Here is a 13,216-nt window from a genome sequence, read left to right as displayed (position 1 = left end):
GCCTCCAAAGGAATAAAAAAAAACAACAAACAAACCTCACGTGGCTAGAGCAAGGGGGGACCTTTGGGCGGGGACTCTGACCTATTTTCAACCAATGGGAAGCTAAGAGCGGCTGCGAGTGACCCAGATTCAGCCAATGGCCGTTCGACGCTGTTGCCGATAGGCAATGCTGGGGCGCGTGCGAAGGACATGTGATCGTTCGGAGTTGAGAGCGCGAGGAGCACACAGACCGCCGCTCAAACGATCTTTTAAAATTAGATTAAAGGGTATATCACTAATTTTTATTCAGATGCTGTAAAACACAACCTTTAAAAAAACACATGGGAGTTTTTGTAGGTATCCTCGACAGCGTTAAATTTGCCAGATCATATTGTTGCACTTATGCGAAGTGGCTACATCTGTTTTCTTTGACTCGTTACTGTGGATACAGATATTCAGTTAAAGGCACCGATCAAAAGCAAACGTGAAAGAGTCGTCGTCGTGCGTCTGATTCATAATATATTCTCAGTCCGCGGTGTTTGCCTCGGCTTTGTGTTCTGCTGTTTACTTGACAGCGTGAGAAAAGAGTAGAGGGGTGGAGTGAAAAATCAGCTCAGAGGCCGATGTTTGGAGCACAACCGACCCAGCAAACACTCGCTATTGGCTGGATCTTCAAGGAGGCGCCATGTTTATGTTAATTATGTTGCATTCAAGGAAAACTGGAGAAGAAAATATTTGCTGTTAAAAAGAAACTGCTGAAAAAAACCCTGGAAAGATGACAGATTTTATAATATGTTGTATACTTAGTGTTCCTAAAGTTAATAATGAAGTCAGATATGTTAAAATGTTTTTCCTTTGTAAACGTTTTTTTTTCACCTTTTTTAGATTACTGTATATTCAGCTCATAATATCTAAAAATTTGGGCCAAATAAGTTACCTGGCAGAAAATTGTTATAAAAAGGGGCGTGCTCCACATGTATTTTTCAATATTTCCTGTATAAAGTACAGTGGACCCCAGATATTCACGAGGGATACGGACCACAACTGACCACAAATAGCTAAAAAGAAAAAAAAAAAAACATGTATAACTGCCTATTTTAATAGTTCATGTCCCAAAAAAATCTAAATGTATCCATGAATACTGAAACATAAATACATAGGAGTTTAGTGTTTGTAAATTGGTTTGAATTTTTCCCCCTAAATTAGTGGAGACTCTGGTTGTTGGTGATGCACAACTCTCTTTATTTTTCTTTCCAATAAAAAGTAATAATAATGTACTAAAAAATAAATAATTTACACCAGAGCATTTAATTATATTTTATATATAAATGCAGGACATTTTGTTTAATTAACTTTGGGCTGCTTGAAGACCTCTGACTTTCTGAGTTGAAATTCTGACCTCAGGTGTCATTCTTGCTCTTTTTCCAATTTGCAACCATAAATATCCAACTTCCAAGTATAAATGGAATGAAAACTCAGCTCAAATCGAATAGAGAGCTGCAGCTACCAAGAACTAATTCAATTCAGGTTTTTATTTTGTGTCTATTCACACAAAATTTTCAAATACAAACATGTCAAATCCTTATCCACTAATATAAAAATTCCTAATAAAATCAATTCAGTTCTTAATTGAATTGTCATTAAAATTATATATGATTCAAATGATATGGACATAATTAATTTAAATTGCATGCATTTCAATTCAGTTTGCAAACAAAGATTTGAAGCTACAGACATATAACTCTTGAAAAGTTTGACACATGCTATTGCTAAGATATAAGCACATCAACTTAACATTTTTGAAAAAAAAATTGTAAATGAAATATTAACACAGAAGAGAAATAAGACAATTACAAAACACCTGAAGACTAAACATTTATGAAGATATTTGTTATTGTCTTAGTTGACATACAAACATATTTTGACTCATTTAGTTGGCGTTCCGCTGCATGTTAACTGAGTTATAATTAAAAACTTTAAATTGCATAAAGAAAAAATATTCCAGCCAACTGAGTTGCATTAATTAATAAGTATGAACATGTAAGTTTCCACCTCACTTGCTGCTTTATAAACATTTTAGAAAAAAAGATCAATATGTAAAAATGTGGGGAAACGATTTAAAAGAAAGACTAAATGAATATTTGTTAAATGTAAATAAAATCTAAATACAATAATAAAAAAAAAAATGTTTCTTTTTACATGCTGGCAGGAAAAAACTCTTATTTACCACCTTATCCGTGTGCTTGAATGCACAAGGGTAGATTTTAAGTACGTCGGGGGGGGGGGTGTAGTTTTGGGGTTGTGGGCGTGGCCAACGTATGCAAACGATCCACGCCTCCGAGCGCCTTTCCCCCGTGAGCGGTGACGTGACGCGAGCAGCCCGTGTTGGTTCCAGCTGACAGGCGGAGGGAGAAAAGCGAAAACCGAGGAAAAAATGCGCGAGTGTGTGTGTGCGCGTGAAGGTGAGAGAGGGAGGGAGCGCGAGAGAGAGAGGAAAATAAGAGCCATCATCTAGCTGGCTCTCTCCACTACTGGATTTTATTATTTTTTCTTTCGGGGGGAATCTCTTTATTTCTCTTTATTTCTATCATCGCATCATTTCGATCATTTCACCTCAGATTTGATGGATTATTCCGCCCTGGAGACTTCCCACCGCCGATTCTTCATATTCTGCTGATTCTAATCATCTGTCTTCGCTCAGTGCACGGGACTACCTTCAGCCGCCTTCTTTCCTGCTTTTATTATTACTGTCACTGTTTGTTGCTTCCATCTGGAAGGGAATTTTTAGGGAACCTGTCAGGCTGACAGCCGAGCTGGACCGGTTTTGTTTCCACAAGCTCGAAGAGGACTTGGATCAGTCGTTTATAAGTGCGTCGGTGTTTGTTTCGAGAGGAACGCGGTTACAGCAACTCCAGAGGGATGAATTAAACCTGCTCAGCATGCTGCCATTTTGGAGATAGACCCCCTCCCGCCCCACCACCCTCAGTTTTTAAATTTTAATTTCTTTTTGCACATTTTACATGGGCCGAGGGGAAAGCGGGATATCAAGAGATCTCACGCACGCCTCACCTGTCTGCGCACCTTTTTTACGGCGCGCGCGTTAACTACAATCTCTGAGTGGATTATTTTGATCTTGAGCTCCAACTCTGCAGGTTGCTCCGCTCCATCTCCCTCCACCTACCCCCTCCTCCTCTTCCTCCTCCTTCTTTTCCCTAGAAGTTATGTCAAGGCCTCTCACGCAGCTCCTGCCGCCGGATCTCCCAGCAGGGGCCACCAGCCCGCAGTTTGGGGCCAGCAACCCTGCTGGAAGTGGCCCCCAAGGCGGTCACCTGACCTCCATGACCAACCTGAAGTCTCTACTCCAGCTGCCAATCAAGGCCGACCAGAGGGTCACCAAGGACTGCTGCGAGATGAAGGGTGAGTGAGTTCACGTGAGAGCAGAGGAGGGGTTCCTAAAAGCATGGGAAGTATTAAAGGGAAACACCTCAACCAGGGAGCCAGTGCTGGGATAGCACACAGAAATGAGCAGGAAACAGGAACAAGAAGTTCTCAAACACCTGTCAGTGATGCTTGGATGCGCCTTAAGGTGTTTATACGATGCATTAAATGGATCCAAAGCAAGCATGATAAAATCTAACAAGAACATTTGTAACGATTTGCATTTATTTTACTTATATTTCTGAATTCTGAATATTTAATCACTGAAAACCCCCATCTTATTGAATTATAATCAATTATAACTGAACTTGTGTTTAAAATAATTTCACCTAGCTGGTTTAACCTCCCATATTAAAAATTAAGATAAAAAACACAGTCTTAACACATTACTGAGACATTTGAATTTATTCTATGAAATATGTAAGCCTTTTTTCCTGACAACTATAAGTGTAATTTATTTTAAAGAGCAGGGATTCCTTGCAAGTGTGATTTCAGCAGTCATGCTGTCACTTAAATAGCCAGATATCAAGAGTCTCATTAATAGTCTGTTGTGATCAGGAGAAAATAAGCAGGTAACTTTAAATTTTTGGATAAATGATATATTTTGTCCCCTGCGAGTCACTGTAGTATATGAGAGACTTGTTATTGTAACATTATGCACAGCATATAACCGTTCTCCACATTGTTTCTTTACAATACATGCCAGTAAAAGGAGTTAACAGCAGTTTTCAAATTTGAATGTTTTTGTTCCTTTCATCAGGTAGAACTGAAGCCAAAGACCGCGATGTTTGTGCATATTAAGGGTGCGTTTGATTTATTAGTCAGGGACATTCCCCATTTTGGCTATTACTGCTTTATAATAATCTGAGATTTGTTATTAAAGACTTTGGGTTGTTTCAGAACAAAACAGACTTAGCATACCTCCAGCATTTTACACTCTCTCTGTTAAGCTCACACCTCTATAACAACGGTTTTCCGCTCTTGAAAACAAGCACTTCCTGTTTCATGTTGCCAAAACTTCAACGTTAATGGTGTTAAACCTTTTGAAACATTTTTCTTCCAACACCAGTTAGGGTAGGGTTAGGGTTTTTGGAGTTAAATCACCATTGAAAATTGTACTTGCAAGCTAACATGCTATATAAAAGTGTAAATAATTCAGCTGGCGGTAAATACTTCAACAAATTCAGTTTTATAGTGTACATTTTACTCTCCAGTGGAAAGCCTGGAGATTTGTAAAGAGCAGTAAAAAATGTTTTTGCATTTGCTCATGTTTTATTTGCCTAATTTAAAATCCACTCTCCTCTAATTTTCTACTTTTTAAATTGAGGCAAACACTATAATAACAAGGTTTGGATTTCGACATTTAACTTTTGCCATTCTTCTTTGCAGATTTGGAAAATAATTACCTGGTTGAGTCTTGTTCTGAAATGCAAACAAGCATTAATCATTATAGAGTCTCTCAGAGGAATATTCTGGGGGATTATTCATGGGTGTATGCATGTGTGTGTGCATGTGACTGTGTGGGTATGTGTGATTGTAAAATACAGAGGAGCTGCTTACTCAACACACTCACATGCACACTGGTTTCCCTTCAGCACTCTGTCTGCAGGCCTGCTGGATTTTTTTAGAGACTTTTGTTTTGCATTTGGTGGTGAAATGCACTGATCTGGAGGAGAATGAGGGGAAAAAAAGAGTGGTTGTTTCTGTTGAGTCTGATTCTCCTGACTGTTTAGAAAGAGGTTAGTGAGAGGAATTGAATTGTTTCCCATGCCCCAGCTGCCACGACAAAATATTAACCAGGCTGCTTCTTCTTTCTCTCTGGCTGTAGAGATGTCATCGCTGCTAAAACATACACATGCACACACACACACACACACCTGATAGGGTGGCTTTTTAAGTTTACATTGATCCTCCAGCTGATTACTCTTCTTTTGCAAACATCTCAACTCTTATCTTTTAAAACAGCAAAAATTGTGTCGCAAAACCAGCCGTCTTTGGACTAGTGGTGTCCTGCAAATCAAGTCCTTACTAAGAGTAGTGAAAAGTGAACACACACAGATGTAGGAAAACAACAGAGAAGTTGGCCAGCGCAATTTGGCGACCCCTGGTGGTTTGTTGGTGCAGCTGCCGCTCTTTCCTCTTGATTTTTTTTCCCCTCTGTGCATGAGGAGGAGGATGATGATGGTGAGCACAGCTGACAGGCTCTCCGAGGAGCCAGAAAGCATCTGAAAGGCTCCCACTACCCTCGCTGTCAGCGCGTGCTGCATTCTCTGCTGATAGGTGATGCATTCAGGGGCAAACCAAGGAAGGCTTTTCCTTTTCCAGTTTGCCTCTGGATCTTGTTGCCCTTCCCCTTCCTCTGTTCATAGTGGACTCTTCTGCTGTGTTTTTACCCCTCTGCCCCCTGGCTGGCTTTGTTTGACGCCTTCGCAAACACCCACTCCATCTCACACATTTCTCTCCCTCTCTCCCACATGTCTTTGAGTTTTTTCCTCTGTCTTGCTCTCTTCTCGCCTGATCCCTCTGTTTTTCACTCCCCAAGACTCCCTCTGCTCATTTACATCTTCTCAGGGTTTGTTTTCCTCTTTTCAGTCTCCTCACTGTGGCTCCTTCTCCAAAGTCATTCATCTCTTCTGTCTTTCTTGTTTTCTCACTCTTTTTTTTTCTTGAATGTCTTTCTTAGATTTATTCAAATCATCCATCTTTAGAGCTCTTGCCCATTCTTTCTGCTGTATTACATTCAGTTTAAGCCCTGGTGCACTTTAATGACTTGTCCACATTAGTTCAAAGTGTCACTATCGCTTAAATTAAAGGTGCCACTTTGCACGTATTCCTACCATCTACTTGCCCTCTGTAGCTGAAGTAGATGGTAGTCGATGGTAATGTAGCTGAAGTATTACAGCTGCCTTATAGAGAAGATCTTTGATGACTTTCTGTACAGTTGATTTTGGGTTATTTTCTTACTTTATTAGGTTTATGCTGCTGCTTGTTACGGGGTACTGTAAAAACACAAGCACTGATTGGCTGATTTATTTTGTTTTTCCAACCATTAAACTATCAAAATGTCCCTCACCTCCTATTGTTGTTGCACAGCTGCACTGCTGTGTCTTACATATTTCAAACTACAAAGTGTTCCAGCTTCTTCTGCAAACAACAATCTGCTTCATAAAGTGATGAACCCTGAAGGAAAATAATAAATGAAATGAATGCTGATGGTATTCAAGACAACAACAAAAAAAGAGGACTTTCCTCTTCATGTTCTCATTATTGAACTGCTCAGAGTTCCATGAAACGAAGTGTGAATCATTTCGGGGGACTTTAAATATTTCAGAGACACCACGCTAATTGGGCACTTTAATCGCTGCCTCTAATTTATTAGTAGTAAAGAAAACATTTCTGCTCAACTTAATAGAGCGAAGGAGTTCAGTAGGCTCAGCAGGTGCCTCTGGGTAACGTTTAGATCATCGTTCTGCACCTGTGACCTGGAGTTAGAGAAAAAACACCCTGCAGGGTTCCTCTGAAGACATCTGCTTCTATAAATACCTTCTTCTTATAAATAGTTAAACACATCTTTGATCGTGATGACATACAGGCTTTTATGCCTTCAATTGCAGCACTGTGCAAAAATATTAGACCAGCCTGCCGTTTCTGTGTCCTCATTCCAAGCTGTCAGAGTTAATTTGATTGTTTTGATCATTCCTCAAGGCTCTTTGATGACCTTTTAAAGCACCCTCTGAAACCACTCTCACTGGCCACTTTATTAGGTATACTTGCTTAGCAGACACTTAACTCAGATAGTAAACAACTTAACATTGAGCATTTCGGAAACTGCTTATCTACTCATATTTTTATGCAGTGCCATATCTCAGGTTTACTAGTACTAGTTTAAGTGACAAATTGTTTTGCATATAACAGAATATTTTCCCCATTTTATAATGAAAATAATCTGCCAGTGGAACTAGTACTTTTTCAGCAATTATAAGGAATTTCTTACTTAAAACAAAATATCTTGCTGAAAAATTACTTGTAAGTTAGCTTTGTCTTAATTCAAGTGCATGAAGATATTTGCACTGGAAACTAGAATAGAAATACTGGAAAAATCCAGTAAGTGCATATTAAATAACACTATAACTACACTTTGAGTTTGCAATAAAGTCACACTCCTTAGAAGCAAAATATCAAGAAAGGAGGAATTTCTCAATCAGTTGGTAGAGATATGAATCCAAACAAACAACAGACCAATCTTGAAAGCGACCGCTTAAACAAGAGCTAAAATGATCCCTTCTTCCTCTTGTTGTGACAGTTTGTTATCCTGCCATTGGTGGCATGTTTAATTTCCCCTCCTGGTGTTTCTCTCCACTCTGTGGAATAACTCAGAAAAATTTGGAGAAAGCTGCCAGGCAGGTGGTAAAGATGCTGCCGTGGAGAGATTAGAACGAACACAGTGGCCTGTGTCCTCTCCTCCCCGTCTCTCCGTTCCTCCGCAGCTGTTTTCCAGCTGTATTCACTCACGTGTTAAAGCTCTTCACTTCTTGGCTGCTGAGAGACTCTTCCACAGTCATTCTGTCCTGCTCCATTTTCTACCCCCTTCTTCCTTTCTAAATAAGCTCTTTTGGTATTTCATCACCTTTCTAATTTAGTGTGCCACTTATTTGCATACAGTGGTGACGTTGCCATTCTTTAGAGTAACACTAATAGAGAACCATTGCATGACATCATTGCTCCATGTATTTATTTACTGACTCATTTTCCTTGCCTTCCATGTATAATGTGAAGGATTTCCTTTTTTGTGGTGATGGTTTATTGATGCGGCAAGCCCGCATCTGTCTTTCCATCGGTCTCGCTGCCTCTCTGTGGGGTCAAAGTGTGAGGCTGGTCAACTTTATTTTTAGATGCCTTTTAATGATTACAGCTAAGTGCTTCTGGAGAGTGAGGGGGAAAAAACGAGAGAAAAAAGGAGAGGAAAAAATGAGTGGAAACAAATTTCTCAGCTGCTTGTAGAAGTGTTATATTTTCTTGTCTTAGTGTAGCACATTAGCTGTGGAAAGCCTCCACAAAAAATGAGACCATAATACAAAATTCATAACCTCATAATCTTTCCCACATATATTTTTACATTTATCCTGAACTATTGAGCTGAAGAACAGACATTATTTTGGAAGAAAAATAAAGAAAAAGATACATAAAAACGTCACAATAACCTAGTTGTTTAAAAGTGTGTGTTGAATCACGTTTCAGTTCGGTTTCAACACTCAGCAGCAGAATTTCAGATTTCTTTCATAGGAATATTTTAGCATCTTGACTTGACAGCATTTATGCCATTTAAATTCATATATTCCATATAATACATAATGTTTCAGGACCATGGACAGTGCACAAGAATGAGAACAACACAGAGACGCACAACCATGCCCACACGCACATGTTTATTGGAGAGACCAATAAACATAACGTTTATGTTTTTGGACTGTGGAAGGAAAGCCGGAGTGCCTGGGGAAAACCAATGCATGCACTTGAAGAACATGTGAACTACATGCAGACAGATGCTAGGAACATCCTACCTGCAAGGCAACACTGCTACCCACCTGTTTGAACAATTATGACTAAATTTCTTATTTGAATCTGACATAAAACCAGAAAATGCACTGAAAAAAATCAATAAGAAGAGCAAAATCTTGGTATGGTGATTTTTTTGCTGAGTGTAGAGTAGATTTAATCAGCGACTGAAAGGCTTGGCTGTGTGAGGTAATGTGTCATCGCTGTGTTCTGCCCACTAAAGATCAAACCTGTTGAGTGTTTTGTTTTCTCCTTTGCAAAATGCTGCCATTATCATCTTTTATTTGGAATTTTAAAGCATTCTTATTGCAACTCTGCAGCTGTTCTGTTGAGGGGAAGAACAGCTGTGAAATGAAGTGGCATTTTACTGCATTGTTTTGACAGGCCTTTGTTTAGTGTTTAATAGAAACATCAATAAATCATTGCACATCGTGGTTAGAGGGCAGTTTAAGAGGAACAAACTAATTAGATCTCAGTGGAGGAGATAATCAGGCCTCTGCCTTTGTAATTAGAGTCCCTGTTTAATGTATTCATTGTCTAATTGCTCTGTTTCCATTTTTCCAACATAATAGTTCCAACTTGTCTCACCTTGTCAGAATAGAGCTGATTTTGAGATTTTATTTGACCAAATAGATCCCAGCAACTCAGAGAATGGATCATTTTTCTGACCTTTACTTGTCAAACACAATCAGTTTCATTGGACTGTTTTCTGAAATGTCCTTCCTTGTCTTCCTCCAGACAAAGACAAGCCGCAGGACTCTGATGAAGACTCGCTGGGCATCAATAACGGGGGCCCCGGCGGGACGGGAGGGACCCCAGGCTCCGGCCCGCTGCGACCCAACTCCCAGTCGGCCTTCCTGGGGCCCCTGCTGTGGGAAAGGACCCTTCCATGCGACGGAGGCCTCTTCCAGCTGCAGTACATGGATCTGGAGGAGTTCCTGACTGAGAATGGGATGGGCATGCACAGTAATGGGCCCAGCTCAACCAGCGCCCAAATACCCTCCCAGGTAGGATTATGACACATGGAAACCACTGAAGGTGTGTCCGAACTGCTGACTCATTTCCACTGAGCAGTACGGCCGTTTGGTAGGCTGTTTTGTCTGTTCCTACTGTAAAAGCAGCCGGTATAACCGACCCATGCCGCACCGTTCTGCTCAGTGGAAACAAGGCGAAGGATTGCAGCTGCTTTTTGACATTAAAATGTATAAAAACAAAGGAAGCTTAAAAGAAATATTTATTTAGGCAAAATGTTATTCTTTCACTGAAAAACATAGCTAAAGCAGACCTTTAGTTTGAGTGTTTGTATTCAAAGAGAAAATTATTTTTTTTGTATCATGTATAAATTTATTTTATAAAAAGAGTAACTGAAGCTGATAATGTAATTCCTATCTCACTTTTTCAACATGAACCGAACAGAACATTCTATATGTAATCCATGACTTTTCTGTTTCTTTGTGGTATACATGGGGTCTAATGAAGAGGCTTGTTTCTCTTAGCAACACCTTATAATAGGAAAGACAAGAGAACATCCCATTCAAGTAAGATATATGTGTGTTGATCTCTAAACCTCACTAAAACAATTGCAGAAAATAGTGGCCAGATCTACATAGCAACCACACTCTACACGCCAATTGGTTGTGTGGGAGTCAGGTCTGGGAAAAACAATTTCTTCACAAGTGGAAATGTGTAAAGTTTTCTGCTACTACTGGAACCATGCATGACAGTCAGATTAGATTAATATGGAAATGGTAGCAAACACGGTGATGCTGTGGACCTGTTTCTCTACAACTGGCCTTAGTAAACGAGTGCCTGGTATTATGAACTCTTTGAATTACATTTTAAATGAAAATCTGCCATCCTCCTCCAGAAAGCTGAAAATGGGATTTCATTGTCTCTTTCAGCAGGATTACGATCCAAAACATGTGGCTAAATCATAACAAAAATAGTTCAGAAGACACTAAATGAACCCTCCATGGTGATGTTAGTTTATCGTCCTACGGAAAATCATAAGTGCCTATAAATTATTTACCCACTTGAATGTATTACCTTTTTCTTGCTTTTACAAATCAGTCATGGTCTACATGATCTGCCTTTTAGACAAAGAAAAATAATAATAAAAAAACATCTTTAAAGTCAAAGTAGAAACTGATTTCTACAAAATAATGATGAAAGGGCAGACAACATGGATGATCTTGAAACATTATTCATAGACATGCTGCACTGATGAACCCTGACACCAGGAATTCATCAAAAAGAGAAATATATATATATTTTTTTTAAAGAACTCAGTAATCGTGATGATAGTTTGGATACTTTACTGAATAATTGTTTGGAGTTTATCAAGTAAAATTTAAACTACCTGCTTTAAAATAAAGCTAAATATTTATTTTTAGTCCATCTATACATTCTCACTGGATGGCCAGATCTGTGTGGGACAGATCAAACATGAAACCGATCTAAACATTTCCATGAAGTTTTTACTCTGATTTTCACAGTTTGAAGTTTTCTGCTGCCTCTTCTGCATCCAGCGGAGCAGCTGCTACTCTTCCCTCTCTTTATTCCAACAAACCAGCTTCTAATGTTCACTGCTCAACGTTTGGTTTGATGTGTCGGGTTGGAAACTGTGCGCCGGATTCTCGCAGTGTGACAGTGACACTTCTGTCAAATCTAACGCGCTGCAGGTTCAACTCCCGAGCGGAATGAATAATGACGCTACAAAGGCTAATGTTTCTCTCGCACAGCTACAGCTTTCCTCATCACATGGAGGCAGAGCAGCTGTTCACAGCCGACATCCTCTGCAGTGTCAGATCTTCTCACTTATCTGTCAAATCTGCAAAGTGTTTCCCTAAGTCACAACGTGTCATAACAGGATCAGATGCAAGCATAGCTATTCTTGTCCAGAGTGAAAGTCTTAAGTCATTCCTGTTTTCTTCCTATGTCATTTAAGGAAAGTTTTCCAGGCTTCCTGTGGTTCTTTTATTGTGTTTCTTTGAACATTGGTTGCTTTTTTCCCAACATTGTTTTTGCTTCACTGTTTGGTCTCATTGATTTTCTTGCATATACCATAAATATTGTAGACAACGCAGTGTTTTGGACAGTTTGTCATTCGAAAACAAAATGATTCCCACTGAGCAATAGGCTGATAACCTGACATACAAACTTTACTAGAGCTTTTCTGTTAGGTAGGTTCATTTCAGTGTTAATGGATCCAGAATAAATGAACAGTTGGATATTGTAAGTCAGCTCCCTCCAATGTTCTCACTGTTTCTTCTGGTTTCCAGTGATCTAGAGAGTAATTTATAACTATTAGTTGTGTTTTTGGGAAAAAACGTTGTTTCCGAACTCTTCCTTTTTCGAATCTTCCCAGAGCTCCCAGTCTGCAGTGCCGAACCAAAGCTCCCAGTGTCCTCCCACATCTCCTCCGCCTTGTTCCTCCTCCTCCTCCTCAATGTCCTCTTCATCCTCCTCCTCCTCGCTCCTCGGATTGGAGACCGTTCAGCCACAGGTGCCGCTGCCGCCACCTCAACAGCAGCAAGGCATGATGGGAGGTCCGGAGTTACTAAACGGTGAGTGATGGTGAATTTCCTAACTCCAGAAGGGTTCGGTGATTTGATGGGAATTTGGTCAGTGGATCAATAATCTGTGAATATTTGAGCCACTTTTCGAGTGTTTAGGCCTGGTCTTTTGAATGCTTCATAGATAATTGTTGAATAATTGGGTTTTCTAGTTGTCTGAGGAAAAATTAAGGAAAGTTTCATCCAAAATATATATAAATAAAAACATATTATTCAGGGGGTGACTTGCAGAACTTATTGCTGCTCCCTGCAATTTGACCTGATTTGTGCCCAGTTTTGTGCCATTTTGACTGTTGGAACTATTGTTGTACATTTCCGTTCCCGTCTATTTGTTCATTGGAGCCTGTGATGTTATCTGGGACACTAATGAGGACTAATTTGTACAAACATCACATTAACTAATGTAAATTCAGCAGTCTGATGGCTTGAACAGTAACCAGAGAAGGATTTACTCTAATTATGGCTCTGTATGATAAATGGCTGTGGTCTCTGACCCTCCTTTCAAAAGCCTGTTTTCATCTTTTATAATACTCTGATTTATTGGTTCATCTGCGCAGAGTTTGATGTGAAGCAGAGATACCAGAAACCAGCTCTTCCTCTCTCTTTTCTATTTATTTCTTTTGGCTAAGAGGAGTTCACAACAGTTTCCAATTTTACTAATTCAATCC

The 13,216-nt window shown here is 39.6% G+C and overlaps 1 protein-coding gene across 1 annotated transcript; it reads left to right on the top strand.

Annotated features, from left to right (window-relative positions):
• The first annotated feature begins 2,337 nt into the window (after nucleotides 1-2,337).
• On the top strand, nucleotides 2,338-12,568 carry LOC106945026 (hepatic leukemia factor-like). The gene is made up of 3 exons (XM_015028420.1): nucleotides 2,338-3,396; nucleotides 9,712-9,980; nucleotides 12,341-12,568. Exons 1-3 carry the CDS (start codon nucleotides 3,201-3,203, stop codon nucleotides 12,545-12,547), a joined length of 672 nt encoding a protein of 223 aa, XP_014883906.1. The 5' UTR covers nucleotides 2,338-3,200; the 3' UTR covers nucleotides 12,548-12,568.
• Nucleotides 12,569-13,216: the final 648 nt, after the last annotated feature.

Source organism: Poecilia latipinna, unplaced genomic scaffold, assembly GCF_001443285.1.
Source record: "Poecilia latipinna isolate Pla-1442-1.1 unplaced genomic scaffold, P_latipinna-1.0 Scaffold124, whole genome shotgun sequence".
In the NCBI taxonomy this organism is placed as follows: Eukaryota; Metazoa; Chordata; class Actinopteri; order Cyprinodontiformes; family Poeciliidae; genus Poecilia; species Poecilia latipinna.
Note: the sequence above shows the minus strand (reverse complement) of the source record. Positions and strands in the feature narration are given on the sequence as shown.